The 25,016-nt window shown below is 32.9% G+C and overlaps 4 protein-coding genes across 4 annotated transcripts in view; 1 reads left to right on the top strand and 3 right to left on the bottom strand.

The window, feature by feature from the left end:
• Positions 1–2,158, bottom strand: part of LOC106111059 (electron transfer flavoprotein-ubiquinone oxidoreductase, mitochondrial) — an 11,110-nt gene extending 8,952 nt beyond the window's left edge. Inside the window, exons 1-5 of the mRNA XM_013293028.1 lie at positions 2,056–2,158; positions 1,604–1,708; positions 1,205–1,317; positions 413–611; positions 355–362 (exon numbers count right to left, since the gene is read on the bottom strand). Of these exons, the coding sequence (XP_013148482.1) occupies positions 355–362; positions 413–611; positions 1,205–1,317; positions 1,604–1,708; positions 2,056–2,089 (459 nt within the window). The 5' untranslated portion in view covers positions 2,090–2,158. The remainder of the gene's footprint in view (positions 1–354; positions 363–412; positions 612–1,204; positions 1,318–1,603; positions 1,709–2,055) is intronic.
• Positions 2,159–2,687: 529 nt separating this feature from the next.
• On the bottom strand, positions 2,688–22,883 carry LOC106111405 (malignant T-cell-amplified sequence 1 homolog). The gene is made up of 5 exons (XM_013293480.1): positions 22,677–22,883; positions 4,555–4,707; positions 3,980–4,080; positions 3,527–3,728; positions 2,688–2,836 (listed from the first exon to the last, which is right to left on the bottom strand). The coding sequence occupies exons 1-5, from the start codon at positions 22,685–22,687 to the stop codon at positions 2,755–2,757; spliced, it is 549 nt and encodes a 182-aa protein (XP_013148934.1). The 5' UTR covers positions 22,688–22,883; the 3' UTR covers positions 2,688–2,754.
• LOC106111397 (adiponectin receptor protein) lies at positions 20,149–22,087 on the bottom strand. The gene has a single exon (XM_013293467.1). It carries the CDS (start codon positions 21,763–21,765, stop codon positions 20,605–20,607), a length of 1,161 nt encoding a protein of 386 aa, XP_013148921.1. The 5' UTR covers positions 21,766–22,087; the 3' UTR covers positions 20,149–20,604.
• A 240-nt stretch (positions 22,884–23,123) lies between the features above and the next one.
• On the top strand, positions 23,124–24,715 carry LOC106111389 (WD repeat-containing protein 18). The gene has a single exon (XM_013293456.1). It carries the CDS (start codon positions 23,225–23,227, stop codon positions 24,560–24,562), a length of 1,338 nt encoding a protein of 445 aa, XP_013148910.1. The 5' UTR covers positions 23,124–23,224; the 3' UTR covers positions 24,563–24,715.
• The last annotated feature ends 301 nt before the right edge of the window (positions 24,716–25,016 follow it).

Raw genomic sequence — 25,016 nt, forward strand, 5'->3', positions numbered from 1 at the left:
ATCACATGGTATGGACATTTTATGTGACAAATGACGGGGACATAAACCAAAGTATTAAAACTGAATGTGGATGGCTACAAAAGTAGAGAACATATGGCTGATAGAGATGTATGGAAGAGCAGCACATACTGTGCCAACCCTCCATAAGGGGTAAAGGCAAGTGGATGATGATACATTTCATTGCTTACAATATAGTTTATTTTCTAGGCATATATTTTAGAATATCTCAACATTTAAATTAATGTCAAAAACATATCAATTTTTCATCATCATAATTCTATAATCACAGCATTATAAAGATTTGTAACTTAAAGGTTTTCAAATCATTTCTAATTCCTATTAAATTTGACTTACACTGTGTCCTAAAAATTAACCTGATTGTTTTAAATTTAAATTATAACTAAAAACATACCTGGGAAAACTGGCAATGGAATTCTACCACTCTTTGTAAGTAAGCCAAATTTATCGGAAGTGACTGGTGTGTTAAAAGGTGCACCCTTCTCTTTCCAATCGGGGATAAGTTCATTTAATGCTATAGGGTCAACGCAGGCTCCTGACAATATATGCCCACCAATTTCAGCTGCCTTTTCTAACAAGGTTACTCTTACTTCCTGAAATATGAGATGATACAGGATATTTTTATTGCCAGCAAAAATATCTATACTAATATAATAAAGCGTAAACACACACTTCTTTGTCGCCTAAAATGTCAGCAATCACAGCATATTTTCGAATAACCCTTTTTTAATAAAAAGCCCTACACTTAAGTCATGCTTTAGGCTATATATTTTTACGCCCTTAAACTTAGGGGGTAAATATTTTGGATAAAAACCCTAATGTGGGAAAGAGACCAAAAGTAGCTGCCAACATCAAGAAAGAAAGATTGCTAAGGTTTGTCATGTCATGTCATATCATTTTGACATTTGCTATTGATAATTTGACAAGTGTAAACAATAAAATAGAATTTTCATAATTTCATGTGGATGAAGCCGCACAGGAACAGCTAGTTATTAGATAAAAAGATAAATCAGAATTCATAAAAAAATCAATTTTTTTTAAGAATGGGGGAAACTATCATTAAAATAGAGTGAATGAACATATTTTGATATGTTTATTGCAAACAATCTGTAATAAGCTTTTTATGGATAATATTTCAATATTGATTTGCACATTTTTAACTATTTAAAACACTAATGTTACTTACAGCCCCCTTTTCTTCTGCTATCTGTCTCGCTCTGATTGCAGCTGCCATTCCAGCTGGCCCTCCACCAATAATGAGGATATCTGTCTCTTCTGCCACTCTCTCCATATTTACATCTACAACAAAACATTACAAATCTTACTAACTTTTACTACTATTTTCCTGTTATACTTTATATCAGATTAGTTAATATTATTGTTATAGACACTTGATATAAATGTATACATTTATTTTAACTAACCTTGACATTATTGAGAAAGTTTAACAGTGAAAATAAATTTTAAAAGAGTTGAACGGCAAATGTTTAATTTAAAACACAAACAAAGATATGGTGCTGTGACGTTGATTAATTTAATCATGTTGGTAAAATAGCGTTATCTCAATTTAGAATTTATCACTCACCTTTCCATCTTGGGTCTTTATCACGGGGGTATACTGTATAGTGGGTGGTTATTTTTGGATAAACATCTGAATACAACCTCCTGGCTGCATTTGTTAGCCTCCCCACTGGAAAATAAAAAAAATTAGCGAAAAACAAAAATAAAAACATTGGACCAATCAATGAACTTTGAACTTTGATATTTATTATGACATTGCGTAAGTGTTCTAATGAATATATCGATACGCAAACTCTCTTATAATGGAAACTATTTAAATAATTTAAAGCCATATTCTAAAATAAAAATAAAGTTTTAAGTTTTAACTCCACAAACAGCTGACGATAAGTTAGTGTTAAAGTTAAATATAACTTTAACTAACCTCAACTTAGTAACAAAAACTTGCAAGAGTATTATAGGTATACAATATAATTAATTTTTTAAGTAAGAAACACGTATTAAAAATATTTTATTTACCCTTGCGAGCCGAACTAACAATCGCTGTCGCCATCTTTACAACAACATCCGTTCCGTTCCGGAATTCTATTCGCTGTCGACTTGTTGGCTAATCTTAACTGAACTTATGCTTCACACTCACAAAACTAAAAGCAAAGTCCAAAATGACATTTCAAGGAAATAATTTGCCACAGGATAAACCGTGGAAGTTTTTTGCCTTTATTTGTAAAACTATGTAATTTTATTGGATAAACTTTCATTGATCAAAATTACATTTTATGTTTTAACACCAAAAGTGACATGTTACTCTGTGTGAAATGAAACGTTTCGTTTTCATTTTCATTTCGCGGGAAACTTTAAAACAAAAGTTACTTGTTATTTGATTTGATCTGATATATGAAATAATATGCTTTGCTAAAACTAATTCGTTAATATGGTAAGTGTAGAATTATATTTCATGCGTATTGAACTGAACAAATGAAAGTATATGAAGAATGCAGAAATAAGATTCTGTAATATTCGATTTTGCTTAAGGCAATCGTTTTGATTACAAGGGTTTGACAAATATTTTCATTTCTTTCCCTAGTGTAGAGAATGTCTACAGTCATATTAAGTTCAAATATTCCACATTTTGGGTAAATTAAAACAGATCATTAATTTAGAACACGTTTATTAGAGAAGCTTAATAATATTATGTGCGTTGTTTTAGTAAATGGTAATTTATTTGACGGGCTTCATCTGCCACAGGCCATCGTTCAGGTAATGGAAGTTCTCGATTCCGACGCCTTTATTCACTTTGGCTCTGAAAACAAAAAACATAACCTCAAAGAGCTTATTAATGAAGGGGATTTAGACAATGAAACTTATTACTGCTACCACAATATGATAGTACAACTTGTAATTTCACCATAGCATACAACTTAAGTGTCTAAAAGAGATTATTGCTTGTGGAACTAAAGGTGGCTAACTAGAATTTTGGAATTCTGTTCTAGTTGCCAAAGAATCTGTTCCAAATTAAATCCATTTAATTCACTAGATATATGGAGAACGAAATATATCGTTTCAGCACTTAGAGGGTGCACACCTTTGACTTATGCTGAAAACCAGCGCGACCTTCAGTGACAAGCTGGAGGCCGCATCAGCTGAGCCTTTCCCTTTTGACCAAGAGTTTGTATCTTTATTTTTATTTCATTAATAATTGTGAGTTATGTTCTTTTAATTTTTCTTTTTGGTCAATAAATAGTGTTTTATTTATTTTATTTTTTTATTTATTAAGTACCTCACAACTGTTTAGTCTAAACTAAACAGTTGAATTGGCTGCTAAACAATCGACAATCGCACAAGTTGTGCGATAATTTAGTTTCAGGTGTGTGCACGATCTTAAAGGATTACATTGGACGGTTAACAACTTAGGTGGAATCATGATCAAGCGCTGGTTTATTTATGATTTAAAAAACTTTAAGGACGATGTTTACGATGAATTCTGTCTTACATATCATCTGTAGACAATGACGTCATCCCAACAGCCAGCGCGTGCTGTTTCCCTTCAGCCATTACAGCTACCGCTTGTCCCTTATCCACGGAGGACATGCGGGCCCCTGGTGACGTCAGTCCGGGGCACATAATGTTGGCACCACTGAGCACGAAGCGGATCGCGCCTTTATCAACTTGCTGCATCGGCAGAAAGAATGGATCTGGAAATAGAATGTTTTTTTTATTGTAGTAAGAAAAAAATATCATCTCTAGAAAAGTGTTAAACGTAATTCGTTATCTTTATTACCACTGAATACTTAAACTTAAGTTTTTCTGATCCTTACGAAACATTTTCACCTACTTGGTAAGATCAAGTGAGCGTCTTAAGAAGTATATTCTCAAAGTGACGATTTTATTTTTACTGATATAATGGCAATAGCTTAACATCTTTATTGAGTACATTTCTTCTTACATTTGTGCAATAACCTCAAAGTGGGCATCCACGGTCCCTCTCGGTGACGGAAGAATAGCAGCTCGCCCGCGCTGTTCACCATGATCTCGATATGGTCATGGCTGGAAACATTAAAATAGTATTTTATAATTGCGATAATATATACCTATCTATGCTAATATTATAAAGAGGAAAGATTTGTATTTTTGTATATATTGAAATAACTAATGGGCCGATTTCAATAATCCCTGCACCATTAAAAAGCTCTGTTATCTCAGTAACATAGGCTGTATTTTTACTTTTATTTAATTCCGAACGAAGTCGCGAGCAACAGCTACTATATAATAAAGTCTAATTTATATTTCCACAATTTGAGAATCATCACAACCTTCTTGAGAACAAATGAAAATCAGCCGAATAACAATTTGAATCGTTGGGATACAAAATGCTTGCATTTCTTCGGGAAATATTACTTTGGTTCTACTACGGATATAATTTCTAAACCAATTTCGTAAAAACACTCCAGCTATTACCCTTGGCGTGACCTTGCGCAATTTAATGGCGTTCGTATTGCATCAAATTCACAATATAAGTACCATTTAACAATCCTAAATGTGTCCTTCTTGGGCAGCACTTGGTCAATATGGTTCTCAAGATGAGGGTATAACTCAAGCAGACGAGCTCGTATGCCCTTCTGCACCGAGGACTTCAACTGCTGCACTCCCGATATGCTCTCCTTCTCGTCGAATCTGAAATTGAGATATCATTTTTAAATACACTGTCCCGCGATTGTGTGATAGAGGCTCAGATAGCTTAAAAATGACGTCACTGTCAGATAAGGTAATAAAATCCGATACTTTCAACACATATTTTACACGTTGGATTGTTAGACAATTTACAATTTGGAACAGGCTCTGAAGAACGTAAGTACTGTAGCAGTACTGTAGAAGATACATAGAAAGGTTAGGTCAAAGAATATTCTTCTCCCCCGATACCAAAAAAAGGTCAAAGAATATCCTGTGTAAAGAAACTATGCCATTGTTTTTCCAGAACTTTGTTCATCTTTAACATTGTCTAATGAAATAATTATTGTAGTCAGTAAGTGTTATGTATTTTTAGTGTATTATTTTGCTAGTAAAACTTCTTCAACTAATCATATTAGTTTAAAAAAAAAAACATTTACTAGTGATGTTCGATGAAATGCTAACGTAAATTAAGTTTTTAGACGTCAAAGAATATTTAGCAAGTACTTAATGGAATATGGATTCCATTCTAAAGGACAAAGATGTCGAAACCTTTCGCATACTAATGACACATCCCCTTCACATTTACATTAAGTAGACTATAACAACGTGAAGAGTGAAATTTTAAAGGCTTCTTGGAATGTATTCCATGTATTAAAGTATAGAACCGTTCAGAGTGATTAAAACGTGTTAGGAGTACTGAAGCAAATGCTGTGTGGGCGGTCGCTTAGTACATCCAATTGAGTTGCCAACTAGAGTGACCACACATCACACGAGTTTTTTTTTAAATACACTTCGAAAATAGACATGCTTTGTAACACATAGTCTTGGTAAAATACCTTACGCATCTGAAAGGTGATTTTACTTAATTATCACATAGCCATTACAAAATTTTATCTTTATGGCGGCTTAAGAACCGTTTAGACAGACCGGGCCGGAGGGTACAGCAGATTTTTTATTTATATCTACACTAATATTATAAAGAGGAAAGACTTTTTTTATGTATTGTAACAACCCAAATATACTTGGCCGATTTCAAAAGATACGTTATGAGCGAGTAACATAGGCTATATATTTTAATTTAACGCGGGCGAAGTCGCGAGCAACAGCTAGTCTCTAATAAAATTAAACTTTGCATGATTGAACTTAGGTTTAATTTTATTTTAGCTGCAAGTGCATATTTTGCATTGCTGGGTGACAGATGGAAGGGTTACGACTCATTTAAACGCAATACAGTTTGTAGCGTGTGTGTTTATGACTTGTCCGTAAAATGTTGATATATGGACACTGTATCTATTGCTAGAAAGTGCGTGTATACATTTATTCGTTAGCATTGCAAGCAGCTCACGTGCATGCAATGGCTTCAGAGAGCGGCCTTGTTGGACACGTGACAAATGTAATACAATAGTATTAACGGGTCAAGGTAAATTATGACGTAATTCACATTACATTATGGCTATTAACACATGTTCAAGATGCTATGGTGTTAACATTTTGTAACCGAATTCCTCAAGATGTCTGTGAGTATGTTTATTGGCGATGGTCCTTTTTGACACAGTCCTACAAGCTTTAAGTGACAGAATTTAGCCCTTTTTCTTTAGTTTAAACTAAATTAAAATGTATGACATTTACTGTTATTACTTGTAAACACAGACCATAAAGTAAACAGAAAAAACCGATAGCTTAAGTTCAAAAAACCTTAATCGCTAGTAGAAACAGATTTATTTCAGGTGCGACGCTTATCACAGTCGGAATGTGTTTCAGTCACGATTCTTGTGGATTTATTGCCAATAGTAGTAGGTTTTCACTGACGGTCCAATCCTATAAATATACATTGTCGTCTCACTCATTTGCATCAAAGAAACAGAAACCACAATATGTCTATATGAATTTTGGCAATAAAACCCACGGTATAACTTTTATTATCGTAACTCAAGTTTGTAAAAAGTAATAAAATATACAATATACATTAATTAACCAAATAGAGTTTTAAATATTTCGGTCAATATCCCTTGACCAACATTGTAAGAAACAGGATTTGTGTTTCGACATTTACTAGCAACTACGCACACAATGTAAAAGTTGTCCTACAACTTTCTTGAGTCGGAAACTTAGCAACTGGCCAGTGATAATAATAAACATATACAGTGTATAAAATAAAAATTAAAAAAGAAGAGGCATTTTAATCGCTATTACCCATTACTATTTTTCATTTATTGGTGGTCTTAATAAAAAAAGTATTTAAAAACAAAGAACATTAATGACCAATTAAAATGGGCTTGTAGATTTTTATGAAACATCCTTTAATTGCACAAAATGTTACAAAAGGCAATGCAACTGTAAGGTATTGCAATGAAAAATACATTAAAGGCGTAAAATACTGTCGATAAAAACTAGTAATTAATTCTTAAGCCATATTTTAAAACAACACTTCAACAAAGAGATGTTTTTCGTACATTCTGGTTAAAATTATTTGAGTTTTGAGATAAATACGAAGACGCTTACAAGACCTGTTTCGACGTCATAAAAAAACCTTGCACTTTAAACAGTTTGAGAAAAACTCACACAAACCTGTAGTCAGTTTAATGCTGTTAATTACAATGAGTTTTATAAAACTCTTTAAAGTCTGCGTGATTTTAAACTATTTTTACAGAAAAAATGAAATTGCGTAATTCACTTGTCTAACTTACTAACATTATAAATGTCAAAGTTTAGATGGATGGATGTTTGTAGAAGGTATTTCCTAAACACCTAAACGGATGTCTATGAAATTTGACAGAGATGTAGAGCATAGTCTGGAAGAACACATAAGCTTATAACTGTTTTTTTTGGACGGGATCGCGGACAACAGCTAGTGAATATACATTTTTTAAGCAAAGTTTGACATTCCCAATTCAGACGCCGCTTTGAGAGTTTTAACTATCCGAATGCAAAAATCTAAATTTTCGGATAGCATGGGATATTTAAATAAATTATGGATACCTTGATGATACTTGGTCTTATAGTTTCATTCGCTCCTTGTTTTTTTTCTAATAAAAATACATCTGTCCATGGGCGTCCCCAGGTGAAGGTGAAAACATAAGAAAATGCACCCTGCCTTTTATTATGTTTTAGAGAGATTGCTTGCTTGTATAACTACCATTGTTTTCCCAAAAAAAAAATATTGTACAGTGATATTATGTAAATATTTCGTTCACAATAATTACAAACATTACGCAGATTGGAGTTCGTTTTATTTCGACACAACACCGTAACGGCGCGTGCATATAGATAAGGCATTAGGGCTGACAAAAATGTATGAACACAACGATACGATTACACTAAAACGTTTTTTACCGTTGTTAAACATCCCACTAGTACTTCTGAAAATAGGAACGAAAAATAACGCATGTGGCGCCATTTATGACTTTAGCTTTCCACATTAACATGTTGGTGACGCTAATCTCCTTTGGAAATATATAAATTAACCCAATCTCCTAAACAAAGATACTGACTAAGGACAATGGCTTTCTGTATATGTACTGTTAAGAAGAAAATCAGTACTGCGCTGGAGGATTGGCGCAACACTAGATCATTGGCATATACGTCCCGTCCCTATAACAGCTGTCAATGTCATTCAGACGTATTGAGGTATAAGCGCGCCATTCTGGCGGTAGTTGGTGGCTTGAATATTGAAATTAATTACGCTATTACAATTATTGTCTAAAAGTAACAAAGTTAAAAATATGACTTCGTTATGCAGCAACCCTAGACTCCAGCGACACGCTGAACGCCGCTAGGAGACACGTGATCGCCAAGTCACGTTTTTCTATATAACATTTTCCCGGTTTTATCATATAAATCAGTATACATTACCGCTTTGCTTTGTATACTACTAACAGAAATTGACTTAACACCATTCACACTATTCAATGTAGAGTAAATAAAGAAATAATAATGTTAAACATTATTTTAATTGCAAACCTCAAAAACTACTAACGTTATACATTTTTATGATACTTGCATAACATCAAACAATAGCCAATATAATAGGTAACATAATAAAACTAGGTAAGTGATAAGAATAGATACTAAAAAGATTTATTTCCATCGATAGTAGGCGGTTCTAACACTCCTGATAAGTAAGCAGTTGCTATAAAAAAACCTTTTCACGCCAGCAATCGTTAAAACCATCCCAAAGGAATGCTTTCCACAGAAATGTCAACACGTAATAGCTGTAACAATGTAAAAGAAGCACAAGCCAACAATGGTATTGATCACGTCAATAAAGCTGATATTACGTCGTTTATTAACATTTCAGGAATGAAAGTGTTTCAGTCCCATGTCCCTCTGTAATAGCGTGCGCACACCTCAAACAAAACTGTCGCACAACTGTTTAGTCACACTTTGATACCTATGAACTTATATGGAGGACCACTCGATTTTTAGTCGTGCAACTAAACAGTTGAATTACAAAACAATCGACAATCACTCAACAGCTGTGCGGTAATTTAGTCAAAGGTGCCCGCTGTAAAGTTAAAAAATATAACCTCTTAGTTTGGCGTATTTGATTCATATTATTGCGCACAGTAACAGTTCTAATGCTAGTAGCGACATCGGCGAGGTTTCTAGTGTCCCCTTTTTACCATACTTTTAGGGGGGAGAGTTTTTCGCTTTGGCGCAACTTTCTGTCCAGCACCCTGGCCCACTGGTCCCTTATTTGTGTTATAAGAGTAGTCTAACAAATATACTATTTTTAATTTATAAAACATTGAATTTATTGACATGAACGCAGTTTACATACATAATACATTTTTTTAATCTATTCCTGCAACAATTAACATGTATTGACATGAACAGAGTTTCGCAGAGTTTTCTAGTACGTCTAGAACAGAGTTCATTCCACTTTCTTGGTCGATTATAATATAGATGTAACTAGTCACAGTCTAGCGGCACAGCAAGGGCAAATAAATGACATACAAGTCTTAAGAAAACGCAAACTGTATTTAAGTTTTGTCAATAAGATCGTTTCGCATTACCATAAAGACGAAATACAATGAGTACCTAATCTATATTTTACTTTGACTTAGAGCTGTCTAGTCTATACTTCTATGCTATCTATACTAATATTATAAAAAAGGAAAGATTTGTATTTACCTTAGAAATTTATATTTGTATGATCTTCAAAATTCTTTCCGTTATTATTTTTTAAGTGCATGCAGACAAAGTCGCGAGCAAAACCTAGTGATGAATAAATTAATTCGATTGTGCAAAAATCTACATGTGTTTACAATAATTTGTCGTCTTAATAATATAGAGATGGTTTTAAATGAATCAGTTTACATAAAAGGAAAAGAAACAATATAGAAGACGTTGGATTCCCAGCTACAATTTATATTAAGATGTAATGAGTAATACATAATTTTCCTTTTTACGTAATTTCTGTTGTATGCTTAATGATTAATGCTCTTAAGTAAATCCACTTAGAGGTCAAATTCCCATGTTACATAACTAGCTTACATAAAATTATACTAAGACCCAGACTGAAAGTGTTGACCTCGGGTGGAAATTTCTCTTACTCTGATAACGATAAGCATGTTTTCTTCAAGCAGATATACTCAAAGGCGGTTTTCCAGTTACTTTTAACCATTCGATAGTGTTCATAGTTCGATAAATTCATAAAATGAGATTCCGAACTACGTAACTTGAGTTTTATTCCATTTCAACTTAGGTTACCCTAACACTAGCGAATCACTAGGTAATGATAAAATAAATGGAAGCTTTAGAAACTCAGCATAAATACGTCATAAAAACGAAGAATATATGCTTCTTAGTATATCGTGTGCCTCATAGTTAGGGATATTTTAGTCTACAAAACGAATTAACCTAAAAACCAAAATCCATGGCCATGTAGAAAATTCCTACAATCTATTTATGTTATGTCGCGGAGGCCTGGCCGAAATAGACTTTTTTTTTCGTCGGGCGAACGCATTCTCGCCAAAGATGCGTAACTCGAAATAAAATAGACATATTTAAAGCCAAAAAATATGCCAATGTGATACTAATCCTTATTAAAAAAATTATAAAGTTGATCACGTTACAAGAAGTAAGTGAGAGTACGTTTCTACTAGGAGTGTACATACATATACCTACACAAAATATAGTCCCGACGTAAAATTGCCTAGACATCATGATGCCCTTGAACCTAATCGATTAACCTAAAGAGTTTTAGTATTAGTGCCATTAATTCTTGGTAGCTGAAGTTTCCACTTTTTTAATCACTAGCTGTTGCACACGACTTTGCCCGCGTGAAATTACTAGTAATAAAAAAACAGCCTATGTTTTTCACAGATATATTACCTTTATAACGGTAAAAGAATTTTAAAATTCGTACCAGTAGTTTTTGAGTTATTTCAATACTTACAAAAATACAAATCTTTCCCCTTAATACTATTAGTATTACTGATAGATTACCTAATGAATCATTAGTGTAAAGCAAAACTCAAGTAACGTAGGTCAGAAAGATATTTCATGAATTTATGGAACCAAAATCACAAACCATGGTTAAATGTAGCTTGGAAACCGGCCATAAATGGCGTTTATAAGGAGTGGAAAAGTTTAACTATTAACAATTAAAAAAAGTATAATTAAGCCAAAAAAAACTGATGAAACTACAGAATAGAACAAATTAAATACTTGAATGCTTTAGTATAATATTAACCTATTTCAGTACATGAATTGATAAAATAATGACCGTCAATTTAATCAACAAACTGTCCAATTAGCGATGACCTATGTTAACGACATCTCAGATCGGGGACAAAGTCCACTTGGCACCGGTGCAAGTTCATGAGATAACAAAACATGGACAAGGTATTCAGATGTAGGCAGAGTCTATGGATTGTCATTTGGCTATTACTTGGTACCTTATCTACTTACGTAAAATTGCTAGTCGGTTTTTATATGAAGCATTGACAGTAATTAAATTTTAAAGAGCTGCGTAAATTCGAAACCAGTTTTTTCTGTGCATGCATTTATTAGTATGCATTCCAGAAAAAACTTAACGCAATGCCGTGAATTCATTATTGCATTTAAACACAGTCAACAGTTGACCGTCCATTTTGACTCCATATTTCCATGAATTGTTAGCGACGGTTAACGGTGTTTCAGTTATTTTAACGGTACACAGACACGGCCATAAATGAATACTGTTTTTTAAATGAAACGCAATTTTGATTGATGGTTATATGAAGAATAGAATTGTGAGTAGGTCGTTAACATGAGGTGAATGAATTCATCGTAAATTACGAAATATTACTATACCTCGTTTCTATTGAAAGGCTGAATTAAATAAAAATAACAAATATAAAATTCCATACATGGGGGTCTATTACGAAATTTGTAAAAATTCGGAGAAAAGTTCGGCAGTTATTGTTGAGAAAAAGTATTTTGGCATTTATGAGATTAAGGACCTGTCCCACTAAATTGTAAATTATCTGATAATCCAATGTGCAAAACATATGATGGAAATATCGGATTTTATTAACTTATGACAGTGACGTCATTTTTAAGCCATCTGAGCCTCTATCAGCTAGTGGTGAGACAGGCCCTTAGCTGAAATCGTAATTTGCCAATGGTTTAATTACAATACGGTACATGACTCAAATGTTATTCTATGGGTTAAACTGTAATGACTGGTTTTCCTTAGAGGTCATTTAGAGAACACCAAATATAAACAAGTGTTACGCGAGTCAACTCTACGCCCTATACTTTTATTCGATATAAAGCCAATACAATGAATTATTTCCTGACGAAATGCAAGAAAAAATAATGCCATCCCTTTCTTTATCTTGAAAAACAAGAGAGAACAACATGTTTTTGTAAAGATTTTTTGGCTGCGGACACTCATAGTAACTAACAAATTTGTTTACAACAAACTAATCAATCTAAACATTCACATAGACGCCTTGCTATAAACAGACATGGCCATCTGGATTTATCGTCTTGTTTATGCAGACTGAAATAATATGACAACATAATATCCAATTGCGTAGTATTCTAAATATTTTTGACCGATTTCCCAAAAGAAGGAGGTACTCAATTCGTCTGTATGTTTTTTCTTCTTTATTACATAACTAGCTTTCGCCCACGACTGCCTCCGCGTGGAATTAAAAATAAGGAAAGTGAGTAGCCTATGCTTTCCAGACTATCCTTTACGTCTATGCCAAATTTCATCGAAATTCGTTAAGCCGTTTAGGTTACAAACTCTAACAAACATCCATCCATCCATCTAAACTTTCGCATTTATAATATTAGTATGATTAAACGTGATATAAAAATCTAAAAAAAATAATGAAAATAAGCACCAAAGCACATTAAAAATATACAGACGAATTGAAAACGTACGTCTATTAGGAAATCAGTTAAAAATACAACTTAACCCCGGTATTTACTTTTAAAATTTCATTATCTCATTTACAAATGTTTATAAATACAGGAAATACAATTAACCGATAAGTCTGAAGGTCAAACTGTCAATGAAATTAACCGGCCGAATAAAAACAAGTTTTAGCAAAATGATTAAGGTTTTTGGCGAAGTACAATGTCACTAAATACATATCTTTGCTTGGAATATTAAGAAAATGGTTTGTGGCCAGATAACATTAACAGACTATATGTACTCGTATCTACATCGTTATTTTCCTGTTAAAACTAGATACTCACATACCCGGAACTGATATGAATATTTTTATACAATAGATACAAAAAAAATAATCAAACAATTTAAGCCAACATAAATCAAGATTAAGTACAATTACAACTGGTGTTATGTTGCTGATAATTAACAGTAACTAAAAACTTGAACTAAAGGCGAAATTACCAAACCGACTTGAACAATATTTATAAAACTGTATCTAAAAAAGTTGAATACTGCAAACATTTTAATCATAGATTAAAAATGTCCATTTACTCTTTGAACATATTTTCATTTCAGCCAGTATTATCGCATTGACGAACTATTTTTTTTTTACTCTCAATACCTTACAAGCCCAGATAATAAAACAGTTTACAAGTAACTTTATCTACAAGGTCACAGATAGGATGACACTAATAAATCTCCGAGAGGATATACGATCATAATCGCTTCCACAAACCCCGCACCGGACGCCAGCAAGCGACAAACATAGCACTGGAAACTTGATACCTTAATACGTCTTAGTCCCCCTATCTAGATTATACAAGTTTATTCGTAGACTAATGCGTCTATGGTAGGTAGTTATTACAGTAAATTTTTCAATATACCCTATAATTAAGACAACTTAATTTTGTTTGGTAAGTGCCGAACTTAGGATCGCTTGGTCGATAAAAGTCTTCCTTATCGTAGATAGACTGCTTAAGGTTACTTAATGGTTACATTAATAGACTCTTTGTACGGGAGTCAATATAGTTGTCGAAATTAGTAATGAAATAGAAGAAAAAAGGCTGAAATTAAATAACGAACTACCTACTTTACAATGAGATACCTAATTCTAGGATTTTTTTTAGATATTCCAATTCTCTGATATACAAGTCTAAAAAATTTAAAATGCAATCGTATTACATACATATCTGTCGACGAAAGCGGCACAAGAGATAATCGCTTGCTGTCATAACACCGTGTTTGTCCACGTTAGAGAAAGCGTGCAATACCGTACATTGCAAGATAAATTACATTACACTACAAAAAACTGTGCTACATTTTAAACTATAGTTTGAATATGATACCCTCCCTTCAATTTTAATACCATTTGACTTTAAATCAAAGACCTAAGGACTTTTACTGAATTAAAAAGCATAATATGTTTTTTTAACATGAGTATGACCGACTGATAACCGGTTTCTTAGCTACGTTTAACCATTCGTTACTTTTTTTGGTTCAATAACTTCATGAGGTGCGTTTCCGAACTACGTAACTTGAACTCCGTTAAAACAGGTCAACCCAACAAGGTAACACTAATGAATCACTTACATCTTTACAAATTAAATGGAAACTTCAGAAACCCAGCATTAATGTGCCAGAAGTTAAAATGGGGTTTAATATTATATCGTTCAGATCACAATCGCAATACGCAATGATTCGGATATGATATAATCTGTCCTGGCCTCGTCCCTCCGGCCCACATCCGCATGCGAAACGATCTCAGGGTTGCCAACTCTCGTTGTCATTAAAATTATTTTATTGACATAAACTTGGATAATTTACCATCATAAAATATTGTGTGGGGTTTCCCAACTATTGCCAAAACAAATATAGAAACGACTAATTCTTCTGACATTCTTTGAAATAAACCGTTATACATTGTTATGTATATAGGATATATTGTTATATAGGAAGTGATGGACGGAGGAGGAAAGCCTACGGAAGTAGGATAAGGACAGAAAGATGTGTGAAATCTATACATGTAATAAAATTGGAGTGTCTGTTTGTAATATCAAAAGAAAATTTCAGATTTCTTTAATCAGAGGTAATCTTCGGAATAGCTGAACCTATTTTGAAGGGTAGGTAACTAATACTGGCGGAACATTTTATAACCTACTTGTTCCAATTTTTTTTTTAAATATTTGCGTTCCGTTACGACCACTAATTTTTTGCAACCTACATCATAAAATGCAACATTAGAAGTTTTGAAAATAAAACTATTTCTGCTAATAAAATACGGAAGCCTGAATGCTTTTTAATATTCATTAGCCCGAACTAGGTTAGATATTTCTGAAGCCGTGAAAATCAATATCGTTTTATACCTTGGCTTGCTATTGTTACTAATAAAAATAATCCGCAACCCAGCGAACTCAAATTATATATTCTTGCCATCTATACTCTATACTATAATAATAAAGCGTAAACACACACTTCTTTGTTGCCTATGATGTCAGCAATTACAGCATATTTTTGAGTAATTCTTCTTTTAATAAAAAGCCCTACACTTACGTCACGCTTTAGACCATGTATTTTAACGCCATTAACCTTAGGGGGTAAATATTTTGGATAAAAACCCTAATGTGAGAAAGAGGCTATAAGTTGCTGCCAACATCAAGGAAGCAAGTTTGTCATGTCATTTTGACATTTGCAATTGATAATTTGACAAATGTAAACAATAAAATAAAATTTTCATTATTTCATGCGGATGAAGTCGCACGGAAAGAACAGCTAGTAATACATATAAACAATGAAAAATGCCCACCAACTACCCCTCCCTGCCCGAGCGACACCAATAGTATGAGATTAACGTTAATAAATGATAATTAAATAATATCCAAAACAACATACATTTCCGCTTCCGTACAACGTATTAATAACCTTGAATTCTGATCTATTAGTTAAAATTAATTTTACCACCGGAAATAACCGGTAGTAAATGAAGGACACATGTCTTCTTCCTATACTGGAATCTTGGATTTTGGTAATATTCTACGCCCACAGACGAAATTGTTAGAACAGAAAATTTAAATTTAAATTTCGGTTCTCATAAGAATTTGATACTCTAGTCATCAAGGATTCTTATCTCGAAATTAATAACAATTCTATTTCTTTAAACAGTCTTAGTTTTATTAACCTTATGCATTCCCGGTATATTTTTTTCGAATTGATTATAGCCGTTGGAAATGGATATTGGACTATTATTTTTGAGATAACTCTATTAATCTTTTGGCATCAGCCCAATTTTAAGTTACATTAATATACGGAATTTATCTATTTTCCCCACATAGCGACGCTCATGAACTATATTCGTTATCTATGAAACACTAAAAGCCCACGTCATCATGGCGACTGATTTATAGTTTTTTTTTATAGTTACAATTGGAGTTCCTTGTTCAAAATGCAAGTTTGAATTTGGTAAACCATGAATACGCCGCATATTTCGACCTAAAAACTCTTAAATTCCAAGACATTTCGGGAAAAATAATCGCGCAAGTTACTATATATTTAGTTATCGATATACAATTTAATTAAATTCTGTTTCTCAATTTCCAAAATTTAAAACTTTCCAGATATAAAATTATTACAGTAATGGCCGCCATGTATTTCAAGTGAGGTTTGAATTTAGGCGTTAGGTTGGAGTTATTTTACATACGTGTTTTAATAAGATTTTATTATTACATTTTCTTATTCACATAACAAGCACACTTCTCAAGGATCACAGATTAATATTAACATTTCCTTCCGCGGTTAAAGTTGTTTGCGAAATATTTAACCTCAAAACTAAAGTTATGCAATAGGTTACGCGTTAAATCAACGCAACTTTTAATATTTACTTCCTACTTCCTAAATGATATCATCCCAAACATTTAAAAAGAAAATTAAACATTAGTAATACAAATAAAGATTTAATTTAATACTTTTTATGCTGTTTCATTCGTTAAGGCTCGAACAGTCTAGACATTTCATAAGTGTTTAAAACCTGAGTGGCGAAAACATAGAAGTGCTCTTATATTCAACTAATACGCCCTTGGTTAGTTTTAATCACAGAAAGGGAAAATATTTAAACAAATGTAACGAAGAATTAATACACATTTGTGACAATACCATTGCTCTAAAAACCCATTTAAATTTAACCGTTCTAATACCACAACTGTAAAATTTCAGCACAGTTGCACGCGACTTTGCGACATTTTAATCGATTCATGTTCTATTTCATACATTGATTCTAAGCTTTCCTCGCGGTAGAAAGAACCTTGGATACTATTTAAATTTACACGAAAGGTCTACTAAAAACAGTGTATAGATTCTAGAGTGCAGCAGCCCCATAAGAATGGCAACAAAGAGAAATGGACTGTAATACTGAGAGTTTTAAAACCAAAATCGATCTACATTGCTGAGGCAGGAATTATTTCTCATTTCGTCATAATTTGTTCCAAATAGATAAAATGTTCAAGAATAAGATATCTTATCATTAACATTGTCAATATTCACTCTTAATCAATTGCATTAAGGTCTATAATTGAATGTATTTTAATAATGTTGTTCATTTCCTCGTTAAAACATAATGTTTACACAATACATGCATTTATCTGAGATCAAAACCATTAAAAATATTAATTTTACCAAGGTCATACCAAGGTGACCCAAGTGGTCAAACCCTTATCAACTTTGGAACCATTAAGTGACAAGTCGAGCCTGATTGATGTCTGTGAAGGAACATTTTCAATCAATATTCTTTTAAACAAAAACAGCAAATTTAGACATTTTTCACTGAACTTTATTTTTTTCAATTAAACTCTTTTTATGTTAGAACTACCTTTTATCGTGAGGATTTTTTATTTTGCACGTGTTTAGAATCGTTATAATCTACAATTTATTCTTATCTAATCTGAATAAGTATAGAATAAAACCGTCGTTTCGTCATTATAAATAAACATAAGACGATTAGTGAGCTTTTTTATCTAATAAATGATTTTTGGTCAGGTTTATATGTTAGGTAAACGACTGAAGATAGAAGATGAATTTGATATAACTTATCAGAAGAAAGCAGCTTCAAAATTGACAATAATAAAAGCCCTGTATTGGCTTTTTTTTAACAGCTTAGATTTTTAATTTAAATGAAAATGTACTAAAAGCATTTCACATCACTAAAGCTGGGTTTCTGAAGTTCCATTTATTTTGTCACTAGCTTTCGCCCGCGACTCTGTCCGCGTGGAAATAAGTAAGTAGCCTATGTATTCTTCCAGACTATCGTCTACATCTATGCCAAATTTAATCGAGATCCGTTCAGCCATTTAGGGTCAAACTCAAACATCCATCTAAACTTTCGCATTTATAATATTAGTTAGATTACCTATTGATTCTTTAGCGTTAAATTGACCTACGTTTCAACGAAGTAAAACTTAAGTAGTTATAAAGTTATCGAATCAAAAATACTAACGATTAGTTCAACGTAGCTGGGAAACCGGTCATAAGGGACTTATATTTATAGATATTTTCGCATCGTCAACGTCAGAGGGTGGCAGGCAAGGTCGTAGGAAATCGATCGATACTTGGTACCATAGGCTTACAACGCGGTAATTGCAACACTAGTATATGCCATCCGGCTATTGCATGATAAACGATTAAACTGCATGACCTGGTTTTGATTACAAGTTTTAAGTTGGCATACTAAAAAATTAACCAACAGAAAATTCAGTCATTTTAAATGTAGGTAGATTGAGAAAAGTATTGTAATTGAAATTGCATGCATTTTTTTTTTCTTATACTAGAAGTACTACTGGCACACTATAAACATAAACGATAATAAACATTCAAAAATAATTAAACACATGGATAAATTCTTATTCTTTATTGCAATATCATATTTTCATCTTTAAAAAAGAAAACAATTAACAAATATTAAGCAAACATTCAAAACAGATAATTACATTGTTTTAATGACAACAAACAGAAGTCTTGTTTTTACTGTCATGTTATTTTCAATTCATTTTAATGACATATCTATTGTACATCATAATCAAACCATTAAAATCTTGTTGGAATTGATTGAAGACAAAAATGATGAACAATAAATTGAAAATTCCAGTAAATTTGTGACATTGTCTTCCATTGCCAGTTGAATCCAAAACACAATTGTACCAACATACTGAATTTTGATATGCCAATATTACAACAATTACATTTAATGCTAAGAAAAAAATCAAAATCAATGTATCTAGATTAAGTGCAAAAAGAAAACATAAATCTAATTTAAATCTAATCTTTTTAATGCAATGAAAATAGTAATTCCTTTCTATTTATATCAATACATTGTATCTCTGTGTTCAATTCATAAATAAGTACCATCACAATTTTATCCATTTTTCTCGTAAAATATTAATTATTGAACACTTATAATTTAGAATATACTTTTTAATTTTACTTTTAATACTAATACAGACCATAGAACAATGTCAGTTGAACATCACATTAAGAATGTTTGCATCAAAATTTACTGTAAATAAAAATTTCAACACATCGACAGATTATTCCATCAATGTGGCGGAATGTATAAAAAAACTAATATTATTGTATAAAAATTGCTTACTGTTCATTAAATTACATTAAAAATTACTTAGTATCATTTGTAATTATTAGTAGAGTGCAAAATAATCATTAAAAAATTGGATGAAAAATCAAAAAGGATGACATTTCAACAGAATCAAACTAGTAAAAATTACACAATAGACAATGCAGATGACATAATTGATGCTAGGATTGTCTATACAAATTAGTGTTGGCATGACATCATAATTCAGTGATACCAATTATTCTGCAGACATTTTACGATTTCAAAAAATGTATTAAAGGCTGAAATAAGTTCTTTTCAATACAAGTCAAGGATTTAAAAGAAAATGTTCACATTTCAATAATAAATAGTTAATTTGAATAATTAGTCTGAAATAACATTTAAGATTTATAAAATTCAACATTTTCCAATGTAGGAAACAAATTGAAAAGTTTTGAGTGTAATTTAAATAGATAGTAACTAGAAAAAAACAATTAAGTACTATATGTTAATAAAAATCTTTATAAAATAAGAGAGGAACAAAATATGTGGTCTGAATTAGTGTGCAAATCTATAAAAGAGGATTCCAACTAATATAACCTACTTTCTTTCTAAAATAAACAAATAAATAAAAAGTTGGATATTTTGCTAAGTCTTATACAACCCCAAATTTGCCCATGGTCTTTGATTCATTTCAAAACATCAAACCAACAGTTTCACTGCTTTTAAAGTGTGCATTACTTTTCCCAACTACCCAGATAATAAATAAGAAAATTTAAACATAAACAAGTGTACATTGAAAAAGTATAAAAGTAATTTAGTGTTGTGAAAAAAGGACAATGAAACTATTGATTATCTGTATTCTACTTAAACATTATCTATGGTCTACTATCACAATTGGTGAGGTACGGGGCTAGAATGCAATAGATGAGGGGGGCATTGAACATTCTCCAACTGTCACACGGTATGATGCTAGCTCACTGATACCATGGTAATGTACAAAAGCTGCCACAATGACCAGCACATGAAAAATTTGGTGAGACTGGAACCAAATGTCACATTTGCCAGGGAACCAACGTTCTGGCACTCTCAATGCATAAAACATTGCTCCTAGAATGTAGAGCAAGCCCATAAGGACCAGCCATCCTAAAGATGCCTTACTGACCTGGCTGAACCAACCTTCTGTTATTCCATAGTGAATTGCTGGCACAATCCCTGAAAGGCCAAAGCCCATGAACACTCCTGCTCTCAGAGGTCTCAAGCGGGGTTCAGAGAATCTATCCCATAATGAAACTATAATAGACAGTACTCCTAACACAACCACAACAGATAAGTAAATGATTTTCGGTCTGTAATGACAGTAGAAACTATAGTACAGCCATGGAACAAATGAACCCATAATCAGCAATGCTATCCCACAGTAGTCCAGCTTGGAGAACAACTTGCCCACCATCTCCGAGTGACAGTACAAAGTGTGATATGCAAACGAAAAACCCAAACACACTATAGCACCAATAAAGAACACACCAAAGATCATTTTCTCTTGCATCTGTATCTCTATGGACGGGCGTGTAAGGAAATATATTGCAACGCCAATGAACGCTACACATCCGAGCAGGTGGGTCCAAATGTTGCCGGTTTCGGTGTGGATACGGAAAATCGACGCAAAACATGCACTGAAGGAGGGTAGCGGCGGTCGGTGTCCTTTGTGCAAATAGTCGTTGTCCTGAAGCCACCGCGGTAAATGACGGAAGTGGCACACGTTCCACGAGGCTTCCCACACCTTGCGAACAAACTCCTCAGCTTGCTCCGCCGCATTGTGCGCTAGAGCTCCGAGATCAATTTCGTCCGATAGCACGCCAGCTTTTAAAACTTCAGCCATTTCCGCGTCTAACAGATGTTGATCTTCGGGCGTAGACGGCAATGGACATCCTTCTTCTTCCTCGGCGAGTACCTCGTCGAGCTCGTCCATTTGAGAAGCGAGACTCTCGGCCTCGGGGTCCCATCCTTGCCGTCGCCGTAAGCCATCCGACGAAGCGCTGTGGGACCCCGTGTCAGAGTCCACTTCCCACATCTTTGCGTCGTACGCAATCGGCTATGCGAAGAGCTTTCGCATCCGATACGACCTTCGTAAGCGAAGGAACAGTTATTCGGTTCGAGTGAAATCCAGTTACGTCACGGAACACAAACACACAATGTCTTTTGTGTTTTCAACAAACGGATTATAAAAAATCTAACAGTAGGAATTCACTTATACGAATATAAATTTTATAGCAAAAAATCGTAACGTTACGGTAAAACAACAATCAATTTAGACCAGCTGGAAAGAACTGTCGAAGAGTCGACCAAAAGCAAAAGCAATCACCATGTTCGTTCCTATTCCTACATATATCTGTCTCTCTCAAACAAACGCATTTGGATTGGAGTATTTTTGCAATCCTTTGTCGTGGCACCACATCATAGTGACGTACCTTTATCAACGCAAATTGACGAGGCAGTTATAAACTTTTCAACTGAATCAACTAATAAATATTATGTAATGTTAATGTTTATACGATTTTCCATATGTTTAAAACCAGTAATATGTAATAATAATTCAAAAATTAACATAAAGATACTTCGTAAAGGGCACTTTAGGGAAAAAAAACGCAAACATTTTATGTCAAATGTTGAAATATGCTTGAAAAATTAAACCATAATTATTTATTAAGATTATTTTGTAAGACGAGCATTAATTTATTTAATATTAATGAATTAAATTAATTACAATAGCTATAATTGAAATACACATCCCTAATTATTAATACTGGCAACAAAAGTTTGACAAGACCTATTAACTCGTTCGTGATTGGCTGACTGATTGTGCGTTTTTGTTACGTCAATAAGTTATTTGACATAAAACACGAATCTACATAACCTAGAACTTATTATTTCATTGTACAAGATTTTAGAAATCAATTTATTAAAATTCATTTTTTTACTTACTTCTTAAACATGTCGCTGGAGAGTAAAAATACTGTGTAACAACAAGAAAAAAACAACAAAATCACCGACAATTTTAAACACCGACGACAGAACTTCACAATACTTGTCAAAATCTAACTACGTTGTGCATCCACCAATAAAATTGTGTTAGAGGTTTCATTGATTGGTTAAATTGTTCAACCAAATATGTGAAACCCACCAACCAACGATTAATAACAGAGTATGGCAACGTGAACTTTTTTTATTGAGTGCACATTTTCAAAATGCTTCCGGAGTATTATTATTTTTTTAAATGCAAGCATTCTGTCATACGTAACATTTTATAACATTTTTTTTGTTTACATTCCAGTCGAAGAAATCATTGTCAGACAACTCTTTAAATTGTTCTAAACTGGCAACAAATTACTACAAGATTTTAATTTTAATTTACGAATTGTCTATGAAAGTCAAATTTAATGTCAATTTAAAAATTAACAATTGAAATTGTATTGATTGTAATAGGCACATGGTTTATTTTTTAAATTCAATTATAAGAAAAACATTATAAGATGTCTAATTTACTAGAAGTTTTAGTAACTAGTGATTCTAATAATACTATGTGGACATGCTGTGTTTGGGATCCTCACAATGGTACAAGTCTGATGACTTACAAGGGTGGTGGAACTGCTGAATTGAAGACACTTTCTTTTATCGACAACGATTACCTTGTTGCTGTTGAGAAAGCTAAACCCATTCTCCACGTTTGGCCATTGAACTCGCATCAAACTGTGCAAGGCATGCGTTTCGTTCTGCCGGGTAAAGCTAATGCCTTCGCTATTACAAAAGATGGATCGTTTTGTGCTGCAGGAATCGACGAGAAGATATATGTTTGGCAAATTGCGTCTGGTAGTTTATTAACAATATTAAATCGACATTACCAGAAGGTGAATTTGATAAAGTTTACAAGTTGCGGCCGGTATTTTGTGTCCGCCGCCGGAGATGGAATGGTAATGGTATGGTCGTTGGCTGCTATCGCCACACACCCTGAAGTGGAGTTGGTCACCCAGACTCATGCTGGCCAACATGACCCAGTTTACATATTTTCAGATCATTCATTACCTGTTATAGATTTTTGTCTTAGCAAAATGGGCATGCTAGGACGTCTATACACAATTTCTAGCGACAGATCTTGCATGATTTATGATCTTACTACTGGAGAAATGTTATTGAATTTAGTATTTGATATACCATTATCAAGTATTGAATTGGATGTGTTGGAGTTAAATGTGTTTATTGGAACTATGAAAGGAGATATTTATCAATTTAGCCTAACAAATCCGGTTAGATATAAGGAGACGTTGGTGACTGACAAAAATAGTCATATTTTTTCTAGTCATAATGATGTGGTAACTTGTTTATCTGTTTCTCTCGATGGTGAAACATTAATGTCAGCATCAAATGATAAACAACTCATTTTATGGCATATAAGAAGTAGACAGCCTATAAGAACAATAATGCATAAAGGCCCAATTACAAATGCTTTCTTTACACTTAATCGCCCAGCAATATACACACAGGATTTTAAGCCTAAAGTTATTTTACATAGCTTAGAACGAACATTAGAAAGAGACAATGATGATATTACAGAGTTGGAAATTTTAGTTGACAAAAAAATCAACTTTTGGCCAGAATATCAAGAAAAAAGTTTGGAAATTGTAGAACCCACAAAGAAAGCAGAAACAGATGTTAACAAAGAAAAGAAATTGCTTAAAGAAGAATTGAATCACCTTAAAAAGATTAATGCGAGTTTGTATGCTTATTCCATTAATAAGGCATTAACTTCTCCAAGTAATGTTGAAAAACCTAAACCTAATAAAAAGAAGATAAGGAAGACATTTAAATCTTAAAATAAATTGTAATTCATATGAGTGTAATTGTTATATATAAACATTGTATATGTTGCAATTATCTAATGTCAAAAATTATTAATTTGCAGCATTTATATCCAGTTAATTATTTTCAGCATTGCTAACTAAGTGAACATAAAGACATTGGATTGATTTGTTTTGTTTTATTTTCCATGCTAATAATTCTTTTGGGAAAATGTTAATGTAGAATGGACTCTTAAGAATAAAATGTTTTTACTTAGTGTCCTTTCAATTTTAAATAATGATTCGACTAAAGTTGTTTTATGCAGGTGAGATAATATCTAGAATAGTCAAATTTCAATCAAATGTAAAAAACAGCACAAAGTTGTCAAATGAGTAAACAAATATCTACTTATCCGCATTATCGTTTTGTAAACCTTTCCAACTTTCCATTATTCTTTGAATAGATTCATTTTGTATCTGTGGCTGTCAG

Source organism: Papilio polytes, unplaced genomic scaffold (genome assembly GCF_000836215.1).
Source record: "Papilio polytes unplaced genomic scaffold, Ppol_1.0 DF824382.1, whole genome shotgun sequence".
Lineage (NCBI taxonomy): Eukaryota > Metazoa > Arthropoda > Insecta > Lepidoptera > Papilionidae > Papilio > Papilio polytes.